Genomic DNA, 19,892 nt, shown 5'->3' with positions numbered 1-19,892 from the left:
CTGTGTTCAGTGGCCCCATTTCATTGGGGACCTTCCCTGCTGTCCTGCCATCTGGTTGTGGCAGGGCTGTCACCACTCTGTCGTTTTCTCTCCCTTGCACAGGGGCGGGACCGTGACCCAGGCGGGGCCTTCCCTCATTGATTGAGGAGCCAGGGCTGCAAGCAATCTTCTCATTTGGAAAGAACCAGACTGTGGAGTAAAGCCAAGCAGAGCCAAGCATCAGAGCCTTGATGACATTATCTGTACTTCTGCTTCTGGATTCAGGCATGTTTTCCTATTTGCATATGAATGGCAGCCCAGGATAAGCAGGCTTCCGCACTTTGCTTTTTTTTTTCTTTTAGTTAAACAACATATCCTTGAGATGACTCCATATCAGTGCATGGAGAGCACCCCCATTTATTCTTACAATTATGCAATACTTCATTGTGTGGGTGTATCAATCGCTGATTCAACCACTTCTCTATTGATGGCCATCTGGGGTTATTTCCAATCTTTCCCTATTTCAAATGCACGAGCTTTCATATTTTCCCACAGCTGTTAGTCTTAGAGGTGGGATTACTGGATTATTGTACCAGTGTAATTTTTGCAAGATGCAGAGCAGTTCTTCTCCACAGGGATTATTCTGCATGCTCACTAGCAATGGGGGGAAATTTCGTGTCTCCACGATCTGGCCAAGAGAGTATATTGTCATACCTTTGGCTTTTTTCTCTCCAGGATTTTAATCCTGTTCTCTCAAGTCTTGCCCTCCTTGGAAAGGCAACACAGCTTCTCCCCAACATCTGTTGCACCCGCTTGATAAAACTGTGGAACATTCACAGAGGTTATGTTCTAGAGATGCTGGCAAACCAAGCGTAGAGTGGGTGGAGGACTCATCTGTGTTTAGGAACAGATCATGACCTAACTGGCGATACTGAAGAATAGCCCAGGACACTGGAAAGAGATAGGAGTAGAGGTCAGGGAAGTGGTGGCAGCGAGCACTATGGGGTTACATCTGGAGGTGAGAGATGGGGAAATCGTAAAGAAAAATGTAAGATAGCTGTGAGACTTGGTTTGGTTTATTTCCAGCCCTAACCCTTCAAGTGTAAAACCACGGGTAATTCAAGAAGATTTCCAGTATGTGAAATTGTCTTTCTGTTTTCCAGTCTTTTGGGAACTAGATCTTTTGGGAAATAATCCCAACGCCCCTCCTCCACTTCATCCTTCCTCCAGCACCCAGCAGAAAGCTGTTTCAACATTGTTAGGGAAATCTTTGGCACTGTTGGTTGAGTTCAATGAGTTCGCCTCAATTTTCCTGTTTCTAATACAATAATAAATGCAAAGAATATCATTTTAGAAGAATACTTTAAAATTTTTAATAGTGGGGTAAAGGAGTTCTAAAATGAGAAGACACATTTCACCTTTTTTTTTGTTTCAAAGATTTTATTTATTTAACAGAGAGAGACAGCTAGCGAGAGAGGGAACACAAGCAGGGGGAGTGGGAGAGGAAGAAGCAGGCTCCTAACAGAGAAGCCTGATGTGGGGCTCGATCCCAGAACGCCGGGATCACGCCCTGAGCCGAAGGCAGCCGCATAACAACTGCACCACCCAGGCGCCCTGACACATTTCACCTTTTAAATCAAGTAGAGAGTTTTCAGGTCACTCAGGTTTTGCTGTTGTTTTTTTTTAAACAATCAATGAACTTGTTAAAATTGTTAATTAAAGCAGCTGTTTTAGATCTTCTACCACTGAGTTGAAGGACATAATTTATTTTGCTTCTGGCAAATGAAAATGTAATGTAAAGAGGGGGAAAAATTATTCCTCTTTCTACCAAAACATCAGATCAAATAATTGAGCATTTGTGCCATCCAGAAAAGTTTAGGACTGAAATTTATCACCACAATTTTTGTGGTTGGCTGGATAATTGCCTTCAAAAATATCTAGGTCCTCATCTCTGGAATCTGTAAATGTTACCTTATTTGGCAAGAGACTGTGCAGGTGTGATTAAATTAAGGCTTTCAAGGCGAAAGGATTTTCCTGGGTTATTTGGGTGGGCCCTAAATTAATCATAAGCATCATTATAAGAGGGAGCCTTGACTACTGGTAGAAGAATAAAAGGAGGTATGATGGCTTCAACAAAGACAGATTTGAAGATGGGGGGTGGAGGGGGGGAACCCGTGAGCAGAGGAAGTCGAAAGATTCTCCCCTCGAGCCTCGGGAACCTTGGTTTCGGCCCAATGTTATTGATTTCAGCCTTCTGGCCTCCAGAACTGTAAGAGAACTGATTTCTGTTGTTTTAAAGCACCAAGTTTATGGTCCTTTGTTATAGGGGCCATAGGCAACTAATACACTTCCCAGTTTCTAGGAAATAAGAACTTGGTCTCTGATTTTAAAATTGATCAAATCAATTAATGGGCATGAATGAGACCGTGAAGGCATTATTTAAAAGAACAAATTTGCCTCTTTTAGGCAGAAACACATATCTACATGAAATTTCAAGCGCTTCATTTATAAATAAGGTCAGCAGAGCTTCCTCACCTGGTGTGATGGTATCCCGCTGCTCAGAAGGTTCTCCCTACTACAAACTACCCTATCATGTTTTTATCTTTAATTTTTTTAGAGAGAGAGTGGGGAGGGGCAGAGGGAGAGACAGCATCTTAAGTAGGCTCCATGCCCAGCAGAGAGCTGGACACGGGGCTGGATCTCACGACCCCGAGATCATGACCTGAGCCGAAATCAAGAGTCAAACGCTTAACCTACTGAGCCCCCCAGGTGCCCCCATTTTGATTTTTTCACATGTATCGTTAGGCTTGTAGTTATAACATAAATGAATCTCCAGAGTTTCCATATATGAGCTCAGGCTACAATAAAGATGTGTAGCAGAAATCTCACAACCGTAGTGGCTTCAATAATAGATATTTATCTCTGACTCATACTGCATATCGGCAGCTAAATTTGCCACCTTGCTCTAGGCTGCAGGTTAGTTTCAGGTCTGTTTCTCGCGCCCCTCATGAGACCTGGGCTTAGGAACAACCCTCTGCTGGCTGTAATGTTCTTAATGGTGGAGGGCGGGAGCACAAAAGAAGTGGCAAGACTTGCAAAGCCTCTTAACTCTGTTTTGAATTGTCCACCTGTGCCTTCTGCTCATATGCCATCGAACAGAGTAAGTTACATGCCAACTGTAATATCACTGGGGCAGGAACATTTATTCCTCCTGAAGGTGAGGCAGTGAATATCTGCTGACTAATAATGAATGTGCCATACTCCTCCATCCTGAAAAAGTTAGCTGAAACCAAAGAATGCTGCAGTAAATGTAGGATTGGCACTGCAATGAAGGGGAGAATAGTTTTGGGGTAAGTGGCTGAACCTGAGATTTCTGTCTGAAATCAAGACTCTGAAATGAGGATAAAATGGTCTCAGGGTGGTAGTGCCCCTGGTTCTTAGAAGAAGCAAACACAAATCCACTTTGGATTCCCATAGGCTAAGATTAACCAGATAAATTCACCACCACATTAATTTATAATAAACACACATGGAATGAAGTCACTATGAGTGAGGGTCAGCAGAAACCAGAAGAGACACATTCCAGACTTTTAGACAGTAGAATTAGCAAAGCATAAAAATTAGTTATGGCTTGTTTAATCAAGTGAAGTTCGGAAACACAAAATAAGAAACTATCAAGAATGATGAGGCTGATTAGAAAAATAGAACTTTTAGATATGAAAAACATAATTATTGAATAAAAAACTAGATTGATGGGCTAAACAAAAAAACTAGACTCAAATAGTTGCTTAGCAAAGCAGAAGAGAGATCTGAAATAATCCCTCAGAATGCAGCACAAAGGAGGTGGGATACGTTAAAGAGGGTAAGAGACACTGATTATGGAATGAGAAAGTCTACATGTGATCATTTGGAATCCCACAGGCACAAATACAGAGAATGGAGAAAGAGCAATATTTGAAGACATGAGAGCTGAGCATTTTCCAGAAATAATAAAAAACTCAAATCCACAGATAAGGCACAAAGTAGATTAGGCAGGATAAATAAGAAGAAAGCCACGTATAAACAAATTATAGAAAGTTCAGAACACCAAGAATGAAAAGCAGCTACAGATAAGACCAATGACCTGCAAAGGAACAATAATTAGACTTAGAGCTGCCCATTTATCACTAGCAACGGAAGCCAGAAATCAGAGGAATAGCATCTTCAAAGTGCAGAGAATGAGACCATCCTTTTACCTTGGGTAAGACTATTGAGTTTTTCTTAAGGGTTGTCCTGTCCTCCAGTTGCCCCCAAAATTATTCACAAACTTAAGACTTTAGAGGGGTGGGGTTGGGTAAATTGGTGACGCTAGTCACATTAAGAAGATTTATTTACATTTTTCTATATTCCATAACCACTCTGAATCTGCTTATATAATTTTCATCATCTTCCATGTATGGAGACATTTTCAGATAAACAGAAACAGAGTTTATCACCAATGAGCTTTTACTAAAAAAAATTTTAAAGTCTGCTCCTCAGGAAGAAGGAAAATGATCTCAGATGAATGTCTAAGAAGCAACAAGGAATCCTTAGAAACAAAACCACAAAACACATTGCTTAAACTAAAAAAAAAAAAAAAAGATATGAAAATAACTACTAACTAATTTGGTGGTTTAAAAAAGGACAGAATGAAACTGGATAGTAATACCATGGAAAGAGCTAATCAAAAATAGTGTTTTAGGGGCTCCTGGGTAGCTCAGTCGTTAGGCGTCTGCCTTTGGCTCAGGGTGTGATCCCGGCGTTTTGGGATCGAGCCCCACATCAGGCTCCTCTGCTGGAAGCCTGATTCTTCCTCTCCCATTCCCCCTGCTTGTGTTCCCTATCTGGCTGGCTATCTCTCTGTCAAATAAATAAATAAAATCTTTAAAAAAAATAGTGTTTTAAGCTTCTTCTATTGTTCAGATGGGGGATTAAGATACTAACTTTCGATTTAAGTTAGGCATGCACATAAAATGTTAAAAGTAAACAATAAAAGAATAGAAATGCAACAATTAACATCCCAACTGGGAGAGGGAAACAAATATAAGAAAACAACAGCACAATTCAATAAAAAGATTCATTTAAAGGTAAGGGAAAAATACAGTAAAAATGTGGAAACAAATCTAGATATTTTAGAAATATTTAGAAAGGAAAATAGCTAATATAGCCAGGTAAGAGGCAAGTGTTTAGTCACACTGGGTAAAAAAGAGGAATCCGATATCTATGTCTCAGATATTTTTGGAGCTCTAGAAAGAAGAGCACATAGGTGTTCAAGATGTGGTTCTTTTTTTCTTTTCTCCAAGATGTGGTTCTTAAAAAGCTTAGCTATTTTTAGACACAAAGATTAGTTATTTACAAGCCTCTCTTTGCTACCCACCTCTATACTCCTCAACAGTTTCAAGCATGGTTTATTTCCGTTGTAATCATAAACACCTTAAATTTGTGCGCTTTCTCTGTGCGTCAATGAATGCAGCTAAGTTCCAAGGTAACACCAGTTTTTACAGGTACGTGGCCATCTCTAAAAGGCCTGTTTCATGGGCTTTTTAAAGAACCCAAGTTACCAAAAAATTGAAGAGCAGAATGTAGTGTTATTTATATGAAATGTATGCAAATATGTGATGCTATGTATTCAGCTTTGGGTACTTCCCAGGCTTGATTAAGATACACATAGTTAGCTAAACCAACTCAATTTGTAAAGAGACTTAACATTAAAATGTTCCCTATTTGTGATCACCCATGGTACTTTAAAATCATTCTTGCTAATTTTGCATTTCTGATGACCCAACGAAGAGCATTTACCAAACACCCACAGTATCAAATCTTAGATGTTTATTTATTTTTTATTTTTTTTTTAAGATTTCATTTATTTATTCAACAGAGATAGAGACAGCCAGCGAGAGAGGGAACACAAGCAGGGGGAGTGGGAGAGGGAGAAGCAGGCTCCCAGCAGAGGAGCCCGATGTGGGGCTCGATTCCAGAACGCCGGGATCACGCCCTGAGCCGAAGGCAGATGCTTAACCGCTGTGCCACCCAGGCGCCCCCAAATCTTAGATGTTTAAAGACAGCCTCCAAAGCGAACAAAACACAAATTCTAGAGAACAACCTACAAGTCAGGTTCTATGTAATTGTTGGCTAGATGGGGACCTGACTGGAGAATGCAACAAGAGTTCGGCTTTGGATGAGAATGCCAAATAGTTTTTAAGGGTTGTCTTCCCCACACTATCCCCGTCGCCCCAAAACAGTGGATTGCTACTCTGAGACTTTCTGAGTGGTGGGGGGCAGGTAGAAATGATAAGCAATACTAGTCACATTAAGTATATTTGTTTACATCCCATCTCCTTCCACGAAGGATTTGAGTACGTTTATAATATGCAATTTTGTCTACATTAAAAAATCAGGATCATAGAAAATACGTAAGGAGCAGGAATATTTGTCTGGGCTAGAGATCGCTAAATTTTGCTGTGCCTAGAATCACCTGGAGAGCCTCTAAAAATCCTGATACCCATGTGGCACCCCACATTGTTTAGATCAGTGTATGGAGGAGAGAGGTAGAGAATAATAGTTTTAAACCTCCCCAGGTGTTCCTATATGCAGTAAAGTTTGGGAACCACTGGCAGAGAAAATACACATTAGCAACACCTGGGAAACCACTGCAACTACTGATGTCTGCGCTCCTACCCTGAACCAATGTAATCATAGTCTTGTATGCTGGCAACTAAGCACTTGGTACTGGGCACTGGATAATTTTAAAGCTCCCCAGATGGTAACAATGTGCATTCAGCATAGAGAACCACTGCATCGGGGGAAAGCTGGTATGTAATTACAAAGGGGACTGATTTAATTTTTTATAGGTTCTTTTATGGCTTAAGGCCATAAAATTGGTCCTGAGTTTCCTGGTGGCCAAAGTAAATAGAAAAACAATCATTTGAAATTGTTCTTGTCATCCATATGTAAAAGCTTACCAGTTCCTTGGAAGAAAGAAAGCTTTTCTTCCTAGGTCTGAAATGTCTTGAGTCTTCTTCCAGGGGCCATTGAATGACGTTATGGATCACAGTTTTATAAACACCCCTAAGATAAATGACATATGGCAAGTTTCATATTGTCGTTTCTAATTGCCATCCCTGAGGGAAAGACAGTGATGCAGGCTGTTGGGGTGGCGGTGTGGGAGTAGGACCGATGAAGACAGGATGAGAGGCAAGTATGACACCCCTTCAGAGTTCCCTGAAATTACGGCTTCCCCCAGAGATAAAGGCTGGGACTGCGCACCTCCAGGATGTTGGAAGGGTGTCCTATGTAATTAGAAATTACAATTCTCTATTAGAAAACTTTAAAATCAATTACTGCCTCCCCCCAAAGGGTACAAAGCTTGACAAAGGCCTGGCTAGCGAGGGTAAAGAAGTGGGGAATCCTGTAGGAGTCACAGCCACCATGGAGAGCATGTTACAATTGGTGTGTGTGTGTGTGTGTGTGTGTGCACAGATGTGTATGTTAGAGAACCTTTGTTTATCAAAAAAAAAAAAATAACCTAGGTTTGAAAAGGTGGAAAAATTTTGGCCTGGAAAGAATGAACAGAGAGAACGGTCTTCTATGCTCCTCGGTAAAGGTTAATTCCCCCTGCCCCCCGCAGTCGGGCTTTTCTGGCATCTAAGTACCCTTGATTTAATGGCGCACCGTTTGTAGACAAGAAGGGTTCTGAGTACCGTGCTGACTCCATGGGGTTAAGCCTTGAAAGGAAACCCATTATTGGCAGGGCACATTGTTTTAGGCCAATGTAATGTTCTGGGGAGGCAAGGAGAGTTTAAGTTAGGTTGGGTATGCCCATTTCCTCTTGAATTACGATCTAGCAGGGCCTACAGCAGATATTTTAGTAAAGTAGCTGGCCACAGGCATAACGATACTTATGGATCACGTGAGTTCTCCTTTTCTTGAGAAATTCTAAGAGCACCCTGTTAGTCCAAAGTAGACATTCCGAGGTTTCTTTTCAAAGGAAAATGGCATGTTCTGCTTAAAAAAGAAAAAAACACACACACACACACAAAAACGCAACTGCATTTACCATCTAAATTTAAGGAAAGGCTTCCTGGAAAAAAGTCGAGGGATGAATTTCTTTCACTTATTTAAAGTAGTCTCTGGCGTTCCTATAAATCTGAAGGATGAAAATGAACTGCTTGCTATAGAAGAAACAGTAGCTGGGATGTGGGAAGAATCCTGCGGTGGCTAATAAGACGTCTTAAGGTTTGCATATGCAGAGGATAACCTTAAGCTTGAGTTTGATATTTCACGTTGCAGCTCACAAATGAGCTGCCTTTTATTCAAAGAACGCTGTTTTCCCGTGGGTGGGTGTGTACCCAGAGCGGGCGCGGTGTTGGTTTTGTGCCTTGTAAGGTTGACACAGGCAGTGGCGACTCGCGGCCACACCGGGGCAGCCTCTCCCCTGCAGGCGGCCGGGCCGGGCGGCTCGGCCCCGGGGAGCAGACAGCGTAGCCAAGTCCGGCTGGCTGAGCTTGCCAAGAATTTAAAGGGGTCTAGAAACATCCATGTTTCCCCCTTCAACAATTACGGCGAGCTCAGGGCTCTGGGTAAAAAGACCATGGGGTAGAGGAATGAACTGAGCGAGATTTTTTTTTCTTCCTCAGGTTAAATGCCTTCAGCAACCTCCCCCCACCCCCCATGCCCAGGCCGCCCCTACCCCAAAACAGAGGGAAAGCTGGAAGGGGAGGGTGGGTCAGCTCGGCAGGCCAAGCCCGCATCCGCAACCCTCCTCTCCCCCCCGCCGGGCAGACCCGCCCCGCGGCCGGGTGAGCCCCAGGAGCGCCGCTGGAGAGGCCTGCGGGTGGGGTGGGCGTGGGGGCAGAACCCTGCCACCCGGCGGCCCGCCCCCCAGGCCGGCCTGTGATTGGCTTGGGGGGCGCGTGTGCCCGCCCCGGCGAGGCGGGGAGGGTCCCCTCGGGGCGCCGGGTGGGAGGAGGCGGAGGACGGGGCGGAGAGAGCTGGGGCCGCAGGGAGCGAGCGAGGGGCGGGCGAGCCGGGTTCCGGAGATCCGAGAGCAGGCTTCGAGAGGGGCGGAGAGTGGCGGCCGGGCAAACGGGGAGGGAAAGCCCGGCGGGCTCCGCGCCGCCGCCCGCTGCTCGGCGCTCTCTCGGGACCGCCAGCCCGCACGGCCCCGCAGCCTTCCGGGAGGAAGCGGTGCAGGCAGCGGCCCGGGCGCGCGCTCGGGCTCCCTCACCTGCCGGCGTCCGGCGGCTCCCCCGGCGGGACGCGCGCAGGCCGGGCGCGGAGGAGGAGAGAAGACCGGCCGCCCGCGCCGCAGCCCAGCCGCCCGGGAGCGCCTCGGAGCCCGCGCGGGGCACCGGCTCCATGGCGACCGGGCTCGGGGAGCCGGTCTACGGACTTTCGGAAGACGAGGTGAGCGGCGTCCCCTTCCCGCCTGGGACTCCCCGGGGAGTTCCTGTCCCGCGCCGGCAGGGAGTGGGTACTGGGCCGACCCCCGGGGTGCGCGTCCCCCGCGCCTGCGGCGGAACCCCAAACGCGGGTGCGCCGGGTGGCTGGGGCCCGACTGGGGGCTGGTGCTCGGGCCCATCTGCCCGGCGCTCGCGCCCCCCCAACCCCCAGCGGAGTGCATTGTTTGTAAATTGAGCGGCGCGACGCCCTTCGAGCCGGGGTTCGCTCGGCCGCTTCCCCCAGCCTTGGGCGTGGGAGGAGGGCGCGTGCGCCTCTGTAGCCCCCTGATCCCCCTCCTCTCCCAGCCGCGTCTCCCGGGCTCTTGGGCAACTTTCCGCCTTTCGCCCCTGCAGCCCGGGAGTCCATGATGTGTGTCACGTCTGGGTCTCGGCTGGGGGCCCGCGCCGCGCGGGGGAGCCCCGGGCCGCGGAGGAACCTGAATTGTTCTCCACCCCCCTCCCCCCGGAACTTTCCGGTGATAGTGTCGGCAAGTGCTCTGATGAGTGTGTGCTTATCACGGAGTGGGCAAGACGCTCGAGCTGGGTTGCAGAGTCGAAACCAGGAGTGTGGATTTCGGGGTCTTTTTGGTAGGGGAGGACGGCCAGCATGGTGGCAGGTGCTACTGGAAACTTGGAGGAAGCTTGCAGCCCTACCATTTTTTCCCCCCTCCCAAGGATTCAAAGCCCGGCACCTCCGGGGTAGGTGGAGAGACAAAAGCTCAATTGATCCCCTTTATTAATAAAGCAAATCAAGTAAGCCACACCCCCAAGGCTGTAGGTTTGAGAGGAAAGAGCTTTGTTTTTACCCTCACTCTCTCCTCGCGGTTTCCCACTCCTCCCTTTGGAAACGATCCTGCTACATCGCTGCTTAGCCCTCTCTCGACCAGCCACGCTCGGCTCTTATTGGTGTGTTGCTCTGCCAAAAAGGGGGGTGGGAGGCCTGTCGCTGGCGCGGCGTGACCGGCAGGCTGGATGGAGCAGGTAGGAGGGGTTTGCCATCTGGCGGGGTGCGCGCTCAGGTCTGGCTCCCCTTTCGAGAGGTGAATTTACAACCCATGGAGCATTACTCAGCAGGGAGGTATTTCCTATCCTGGTTGTGCATTTCATGAAAAGTTGATGCCTGGAAATTCAAGGATTTCTGGCTTTCTCTTCTTCCTCTCCTTTCTTTTCTGAGGTCCCCTCTTTCTCTGGTGCTGGGGGTGGGGTTAGTGGAGAGGCTATTATCTAGACCTGCCCACGTTATGGCTTCTCTCTCACCGGCTTTCTTGCTCTGGTATGGGGTGTGTGTGCGTGTGTGTGCGCGCTTTGTAAGTGTGTAATGAAATAGTTACCTTGGGGTGGGGAGAGTGTTGGTATGACTTTTTTTTTTTTTCTTTACAGGGCTAGGTAAAGCTTGCTGTGGTATGTAGTTTATCAAAGAATGATCACAATGCAAATAATGTGTGATATACGTTTTCGATTATTTTGCCATGCTCTGCTCCTGTAAAATAATTTCCCTTTTTGGTGCAGTTACCTGGGGATGGGTGAAAAGGATCATTGTTTCTTTCACCCAGGGGGTTCTCCTCTCCCAGGCTTCTCTCCCCAGCTCCACTACCCTTTGAGAAGCTTTCCCTTTCATTCTGTACTTCTCCGTTTAATTAGCAGCCCTAGATGGCTGGCAGTGAGCTTTTAGAAAGGTGCCGAGATACAGACATTCCTAAACAAAGGGCTTTTGAGGTATTGTGGGGGAAGACAGCTGCACTTCAGCTCTGGTCTCTCTTGTTCTAAATTACATGATTTTTAATAGCGCGCTCAAGAAAAATACATCGAGTGTTTTCGGAAATTCAGCTGGATAAACGAGTCCAATGCATGTCCCTGTTAATCCTTTGTTTACATTTATATCTAGTGTCACCATCTATCTAGCATACATCTTGCCTCTTTAGATGAGTTAACTCAGATCTTAACTGGTGTCCAGTGTGAAAGTGAAGGATGGAATATACACAGAATTGGTGTGTGTGTGTGTGTGTGTGTGTGTACGGGTTCACTCCTGTACGTTGCTAGAGGGGTGTTGGGCTGTGGGGGAACAGCACGAGGTGATGAGAAGACATTTTCTTGATTGAGTGATGGCAATGTTGCGAGTACTGTTGAGTTCCCCAGCACGTTATATTACAGAAGACAAGTCGCATCTGTTGTCTTTTTTCAGCTTCTCCTCTCAGTGAAAAAAAAAAATAAGGCAGGACTGTTTTGATGACTTCACATTTCTGTGGTATTTGCTTTTTATGGGAGGTTTCGCACCGTCAGGTTAGCCTTTGGAAAATCAGAGAACGCCTTCGTAGAATATTAACAAATTGTTGAATTTGCGCAGCTTGTTTTGTCCCCCTGAATTAGTCAGTGTGAGAAAACATGAGAGATCTTCACGGGCTCTTAAGGCAGACCCGCTGCTGAAACCGGTGGCGGGGTTGGTATTCCAGGGCGTGTTAAATGAGTGCACTTCGGTTTGCACACTGCGGGCGCTTTGGAACATCACACCTGAAGATACTGTGATTGGCGACATAAGAGTTACCTTACACGTCTCTGAGCAAAGCTGGCACCAATACCTAGCACATTTCTTAAAAAGTCACTTTTCATTGGAAGTTGGTGGAAAGCATTGTGTATTTGGAGTGCGCTTAGTGTCCTGTCCCATCTCAGCAAGATGTCTTTTGCTCTAAGGACTGCTGGTGATGAAGCATTGGGTGGGATGCTGAGACGGAGGACCTTGCTCTTAGGTCCCCCAGCTTGTAGAATGAAAGGGGTTAATAAATAGGGGCTGTGCTTGTGTGAGTGCACAGATTTTATTTTTTGTGTCTTTCTGGCTGAGGTAGCGTTCATAGCTACTGACTGAAGTCAGGTCACCTTAGGGAGACCAAATTTGAAATTGCGGTCAGATGACGGACTTTGGTGTTAGAGAGATTAGCAGATTAGCAGAACTTGTGATGCAGGGCCCAGCCTCAGATTTGGTTTGGAATCAGAGCAGTTGGACTAGTTGCTGCATCTGGCTTGGTTCCTTGGCGGTTTTTTGTTTTGCTTTTTGTTTTTATTTTTTTGGCAGTCGGTAGCACATTTGGGCAGTTTACTTGGGAATGTTATTGTTAACTTCCTGAGGTCTTTTATTACAACGTCTTAGAAAGGTGTCCTTTATTGAAAAGATTTCTGGGGGAAATAAAGGCTCAAGTCTGAATGACAGCTTTCTTACTAGATGTGGCAGTTTTTGAGTGGTTACAACGAGGCAGATGGCATAGAAATGAAGGCCAGGCTGACCTGGGATAGTACTTTGACACCCTCCCTCTGTGTTTTATGCAGACAAGAATAGTTGGCTAATGTTTCATATTGCCTACTCTGCACCTAGCTCTTTGTTAAGGCTTTACGTCCTTGCTGTCTCATTTAATCCTCATGACCCCCCTAGGAGGGGTGCTGAGATTGATGGATCAGGACTGGAGGCTCAGAGATGTTAAGTGACCTGCATAAGGACACACAGGAAGTGACAGAGGCAGGATTTGAACTCCATTCTGTTGATAGCACTAGTTTTCAGCGTTCTTCCTCATTCCAAGTGCGAGTGTCTTTAAAGGGCTTCAGAGCTAGGTTGTTGAGGTTGATTGGCAGTGGAGATAAACGTCAGAAGTTGTAAACGGAAGACTTCTAGGTCGGCATCGACCAGGAGGCTTGCTTAGTATGGTCTCTACTGTGTTTCAAAGCTTGGAAATTTTTTCAGAAAATGGCAAAAATCTGACCTCGCTGGGGCTCCATTCTCACCTGCCAACAATTAGTGGGTCCATGTTGTGGCCCTGGAGATGGGATAGCTGTGCTGTAGTTGCTAGCACCCCCACTCCTCATTCTTTTAGGGTTCCTTTTACTCCCTAACAAACCTGTAAGGTTAAACCGTTGGCATAGGTATATTTTCTTGAAGATGTTGTCAACTTTAAGATGCAACAGGATTTTATGGACCACTAAGACAAAAAAACTGGTGTTGCACAATGATAGACCATTAATTTTGTGAACCATCCTTATTTCAGGGTGTTTTGGAATTCCTGACTCTCATTAGAAACCTGGGATGCCCCTGGACCGTCAGATTTAGTACGTTAGTCATTCAACACTTTCGAGTCAGTTGCTGGTCAGGTTTCTTCTGCCTTTCTGTTTTTGAGAAAAGGGGTCGCATCCGGGAAATTCTCCTAACTGGGCATTGGCAGAGAAGACACGGGGAGCCTACAAGCTAGACCACCTGAGTAGCGATCTGTAAGGAATTCAGGGTAGTCGTTAATTTTTAAAAAGTGGTCTGTGTGTATTTTCAAGAGATTACTTGAAACCCTGCATGCAATCTTTGCAGCTGTGCAAAACGATCACAAGATTGCTTTTGGAAATTAGTTAAGATATGGTTTGGACTAAAGGTGGATTCTGAACAGCCGTTTTGTAGAGGGAGATAAAACCAGCCCATTTGTTCCAGCTCTGGATGCTTGAACCGAGTCTAGCCGTGCTGCGTGGTGTGCTTTATGCCTAGGACGCGAGCATATTCCGGTTACAGTCTGCACTGTGATGGCTAACATTTAAGAAAAACCCTTAAAGGGTCTAGGTTTTACTGTGACATTTAAAAGCGATTTTATAAACTGGCGAATATAATGTATTGTCTTCAACTTCTACTCTCATTCAATTTTTATTTTCTTCAAGGGCTCTAAGGCACTTGTAGAAACTGACATTTTAATTTATATTCGGTTTTCTTACGTCAGAAGGTTTTAAATGATGTCATTCCTGAAAAGCAGTTTCCTTAACTTAAGGAATAAAAATAATTTTGTTTAAAGGGGCGAGGACTGTGGCAAAACGGGAGTCCCCAGCCCATCCTGGTTTCTTTACCGTAGCAGAACACAGTTTATAGAGAAGTGGTTGAATGATACTTGGGCGTCTCCTCAGTGCAGCGAGGACCCACATCTCCAGCAAACTTCCTTGCAAAGTTGTTTTCGTGATATTGGGAGCATCAGTATACTTGCCGTATATTCTCATAGCCTTCACCAAGCCTATCTCCAGGAAGAAATCCCTTACGTTAGAGAATGATGTCTCACATCATTGCAGCAATGCTTTTGGGATGCTGTTAAGTTGGCTGCACTCATTGTGAGGGAAGAAACTTTGTGCTCGTTGCTAGTTAACTCGTCTTCCTGCATCGTGCAGTTACTGAACACAGAAGCGTGGTAGTACGTGACTGGTGAAAGAAACAAATCAGTTTCTCTTTGACAGACTGAGATCATCTTAAAATTTTTATTTTGAGTTAAAAGGTTTGTTTGAACAGATTTTATTGGTGCCCTTGAATTTTGGGTCCTAGATGAATAGCAGCAAAATGAGATTTTAACTTAAGAGTTTTCAGGTGTTTTTGATGTTGTAGGTCTTTGAAGTGTTTTTGGCTTAGTGATCTATTGGCAATAAACTATCCTTTTGACAATCCATATTAAAGAGGATCAAAATAATACATGAATAATGATGAAAATAAGTATTAGGATAGTAGGATTGGTGAAGGCTATATGAGAAGGGTAGCCAAATGTTACTTTCTGTTTTTGTATTGTTTCTCTTCCAGGTCACCATATAAACAAATATATCTCGCTTTCTGACTATAGGTGGCAATGTTTGTACTGTTTCATGATGCTACTCTTGGTTGGGGAGTTGCCTCTTGGTGGAATATAGAAATGAGAGCTGAATTTAGAGGTGAAGTAAAAGAAACTAGATTTAGAAACCAATATTTCCCCACAAACTAAAAAAAAAAATTGTTTAGTAAAAACATGTAAGGTGATTGTCAATGTGAGCAGTATCAAGAAACATCCTTTTACCCAGGGGCTATTAAATTTGGAAGAGGAACAGGCATTTGGATCTGGGGGGAAAAAAACCCCACAAACATGCACACAGAAAAGTTCCTTTGAGAACCATGGTCACGTCCTTTGTTCTTGGGTGCATAGAGACTTCTTAAAAAAAAAAAAAAAAAACTAGTTCTGCACGGACTGTTCTGGAATTGTTGTCGTTGACTTTGAGGAGGAACCAATAATTATCACCACTCCCGAGTATTTGATTGCTGGAGAGCTTCTTGATTCCTGAGGTAAGACTGTGGCTCAGGCTCTAGCAGAGAGAAAACCAGCGGTGGAAAGATCTGGGACACTTAATTTCATGAATACGTAGGACCTCGTTAGAGGTGTAATGATTTGTTTTGAACCCGAGTGGCCTGAATGCTGGCTATTATTGTAATACCTTTAGGTGAGGAAAGCTATATTCCATTAGCATATTTGGGGTAACTAGTTTAAACTCGACCCTCTAGTCGACTTTTTCTCCCTGACTCCAGAGTCCTGTATTGATCTGAACTTGCCAAGTGTAATGGTGAGACTCTCCGATTCCCTCGCTGTCATCAAATTCAGTGTTGGGTGACTTGTTGGCAGGCAGGCATCCACTGAGAGATTTTGTATTTTTAAACCTCCTGTTCACCAAGCAAAAAGGGGCCATTGAAAAGTGACTTTGTTCTTTAGGAATTTTTTTTTTTTTAAGATTTTATTTATTTGAGAGATCTAGAGAGCACGAGTAGAGGGAGGGGCAGAGGGAGAGGGAGAAGCAGACTCCCCGCTGAGCAGGGAGCCCAATGTGGGGCTGGATCCCAGGACCCTGGGATCATGACCTGAGCTGAAGGCAGCTGCTTAACCGACTGAGCCACCCAGGTGCCGGAAAAGTGACTTTGTTTTTAGTGTAAGATGCTGTGATGTGAAATCCATGATGGAACTTGGAAGGGCTCGTAGGGATCATGGTCCCATGAAGGGGATAGTGGGCCCATCGCTGGTCCGGGTGGTGTCCTGTCACCGGCGATGTGTCCGCTGTGGTGGACCGAGGCTTCCCAGGCACATGGGAGTGAAGTTCGGATGGATTGCATGAGTGACTCAGGAACGTGTCTGCCCTCTGTCTGCTGGGTGGAGACCGTGTGCTCTTTCTGCCTTTGCGCGTGACTGGCCGCCTCCTGCGGACCCCCGTGGGGACCCTGTGGTGCAGCGACAAGGGCAGAGTTGTGCCTGTGAGTCTTGGTCTGGCCTCTGTTAGCACGGTTTGTACTTTCCAGCTGCATCCAAGGCCTGGCCCTTCTTGTCTTCCGTGGATGCCGCTGTGGATCGTGGTTTGTACTGTGCCTTTGGGAGCGCGGTGAGGCCGGACTGGTGTGGGGGTGAAGCGCCTTCGCGGTGGGAGAGCATTGCCGTCGGGGAGGGTCGCCAGCACATTCGTATCTGGCGGGAAGTCCCACCAGATCGCCTCTGTGGCACATCTGTTGTGAATTAATGTCTCGAAACGCAAACCTAGTTTTTTCAGTGATCTATAGGATTTCGAATGTTCCATGGACGTTTTGGCAACTGTGTTAGAAGTCACCAGCCTGGGGACTCTGATGGAGACAGGCTTGGGTCACAGGTAATGGAGAAGATGAAGATCGTCTCTTTGGATTTTTCCTCTTTATATGAAGATGTTTGTTGAATGGGTCAGTTTCACTTACATGAATGTGTCTTGTTTTTTTTAAATACTGGAAGTTATTCTAGTCTGGTGCCGTCCCCCCCTTATCCCCACCCCCCCCAAAACAAAAGCAAGCCTAAGCTATTTAGAGAATTTGCTGAGTAAGCTCTCCCTGTGTATCTCACGCAATTAAAAGCTCCACATACTTACTCGCAAATCTCCCAACTACCTTTAGAACCAGAGTCTGGAGTCTGTTGAAAACCCGTGCTTGCCCCCCCCCCCCTGCTCCATTTTTTTTCTCTCTCAGTTAATAAGTGATTCATCTTCGGTGTTAGTCTAGTGCCAACTTCATCTTTGTCAGTTTGGGTTGGAAAGGGGAAGGAGTGTGAGGTTTAAAGAGAAAGCAAAACTGAGAATCCGTTTGCTTCCTTTTATCCTCCTCCAGTTCCCTTTGTGCCTTACGGCTGGGGTGTGATCATTGACTGCAAGCAGAACCGCAAGCAGGTCGTTCCTAAATTTTGAACCGGCTGTCGGTCCTCCCCGTTTGTTAATAACGCCAGAGGGTAAATGGATGTGGCTTTTGTATTAAGCTCTGTCTGGAGGGAGCTGGACCCTGTGTTATCTGAGTTCTAGAGTATGTTGATGCCGATAATTGAGAAATTGCCTTTGGAAGAGATGTCTTCATTTCCCTGGCTGTTATTAGTGAAAGAGAACACGTTGAGCTTGGCCTTAGGAGCTTTTCCTTTCCTCCTTTGAGAAGTGAGGTAGAGAAGAACATCGTGCAGCCATGGGGTGACTGGCAGGGTGGGGAGGTATTGGAGAGTATTGAAAAATGTAGAGTGGTCACTACTCATCTAACTGGAGAAAGCAGGTTACAGAATCGTGGGTGCGGTCCCATTGTGCTTAAAAGTATTTATGTATAGGAAAAAATGACTGGGGATGTATCCCAGGACGTCCATCGTGGTTTTCTTTGAGCAAAGGGATTTCAGGTGATTTTCATTGCCTTTTAATGTTTTTTCTTATATTTTTCTACAGAGAAGTTTTTCTCAATATAAAAGTAAGTTTCAAAGTGAGATAGAAACCTCCCAGATGCTTGTAGTACTTCAGGCTTTGGGTAAAAATGAGAGCACTTGCTGAGAGCAGATACTGATAGTGTGTGTTCCGTTGAACGTAAGTTCATCGAGGGCCCGCCGTGTGCTCCGTATTTAAGGATATCAAGGTCGTCTCGTTGCCACTCGTGCCTTTGAGGAGCTGCCCGCCAAGATGGGAAGCGGAGGGATAGGTGAAGGATGGGACATTGTTCAAAGTGACCAGGAAATCAGACGACTTTTCACTTGTAGCTTGTAGAGCAGGGGTCTCGTTTTCTCCATTGTGGACACTTCAAATTTGTATTTACGTCCTTCTGTGCATTACAGTTGCATAGAAGTAATTTAAATCTTCAGTAATGTTTTAGGTTCTCTGAAATTTTTTGTGTGCATTATAAAAACCAAACTGAAACCTGGTTTTTTTTTTTTTTTTTGTGTGTGTGTGTCTTTGGGTTTTGCCTTAGCGTCTTGCTGGTGCAGCCCTGAATCGTTTTAGATGTCAGAATGGTGCTGTGCACAGCTGTGGTCGCCTGGGCAGGTATCTAAGTATCTGGAAGCTGCTCTTTGTTTGGCCTTGGAGCAGACTTGTAATGTCCATATGGTATCAGTACATCCGAGTCCGTTTCATGGTGGTCCCTTCCCAAACAAAAGGGTGCAGTTGACAGATGTCACGTTATGTGTCATCTGACCCTTGTCTCTGTGTGGTTCCTCCCCCCCCCCCCCCGCTGCTTTTAGTATTTCTGACATAAGGATGCATCTTACAGTTGATCTGTGTGCTTAATGTGGTCGTGGGTTCCTTGCACTCATACCACACTCCCTCCTTCCTGTCCCCAAAGTTAACAGCCTACAGAACTGTGGTGCTAGAGTTGGCCGATCTCAATATGTGTATTATGGTAGATTATTGATAGTTGTCATGGAGATGAACGTTATCTCTTGCTCAGTTACGATGGGTCTGTTAAGCGCCCACCTGGACAGTAAGGACTGTGCCAGCTCGGTGGTGTCATTAAGGAATCAAGTTGCATTCTTTACTCCACTGTCGAAAGTCTAGCCCTTCTCAGAGATCTACGGGTCCTCGGGCGACTGCAAGCGGCAGCCAGAGCTGTGTTCTTTTTTCCTGCTTGCAGAGCAAAGAGAATGGCTTCCTGTGTCTTTCTCTTAAGATTAAAGAAATTTCATTCCCAGAAACACCCAGGCAATCTCTTGTGTTCCATTGGCCACTGAAGCTTCGATCTGCTTCTCTCTCAACTAGCTAATAGCAAGGAGGGGATGGAATTCCCTTTAGTGTTCTGAGGGTCTACCCCTTGAACTAAGGTGAAGTCAGTGAGACCCTACGGTCCACCTGTTGGAAAATTCATCCCCCTTCAGATACATAGACGTTCAGAAATACCCATGGCTCGCCTTCTCTAGGGAGGCAACCCAGATATTCATCTAAGTATTGCAAGGATCTCTAGGTGACATACTGTCCCTTCTCTTAAATTTGGAACGAGTTTTTTTGATTGTTTTTTTCTTTTTTTAATGGTCTAGTGACTTATGGCTGAATAGGTTAGGTCCCCCAAACATCAGCCTACAACGGTAAAGAAAGAGTAAGATACTACAATAAACTTCCCACTTGGGAGAGGGGAGAAATCAGAAAACTCAGTGTGGTAGCTGGCGGATCAGGACTAGCAAGGAGTCCTTGGCTTGGTCAGCTTGCCTGGCAGCTTCTGGCTCTGCTGGATTATGCCCAGTGTGAGGCCCTCCTGTGGTCCCTGTCCTTTGCAGCTGCACCTGGATGGGGCTGGCGCTGGCAGACTGCCCCTTCCTGCGTCCTGCTGGGTGTGAGTTTGAGGCTTTAGGGTTGTGTGTTGGGGGGTTGAACGGCCACGGACTAGCGTCATCTGCACCTGAATGTTTGGCAGTATTGCTC

General features: G+C 45.8%; 1 protein-coding gene across 1 annotated transcript in view; it reads left to right on the top strand.

The window, feature by feature from the left end:
• The first annotated feature begins 9,005 nt into the window (after nucleotides 1-9,005).
• NEDD4L (NEDD4 like E3 ubiquitin protein ligase) overlaps nucleotides 9,006-19,892 on the top strand; it is a 333,206-nt gene continuing 322,319 nt past the window's right edge. The window contains exon 1 of the mRNA XM_087869779.1: nucleotides 9,006-9,402. Coding sequence (XP_087725905.1) covers nucleotides 9,355-9,402 — 48 coding nt within the window. The 5' untranslated portion in view covers nucleotides 9,006-9,354. The remainder of the gene's footprint in view (nucleotides 9,403-19,892) is intronic.

Source organism: Ursus americanus, chromosome 19 (assembly GCF_024610735.1).
Source record: "Ursus americanus isolate L20-20 chromosome 19, mUrsAme1.1.p, whole genome shotgun sequence".
NCBI lineage: Eukaryota > Metazoa > Chordata > Mammalia > Carnivora > Ursidae > Ursus > Ursus americanus.
This window is presented reverse-complemented; position numbering and strand designations above follow the sequence as displayed.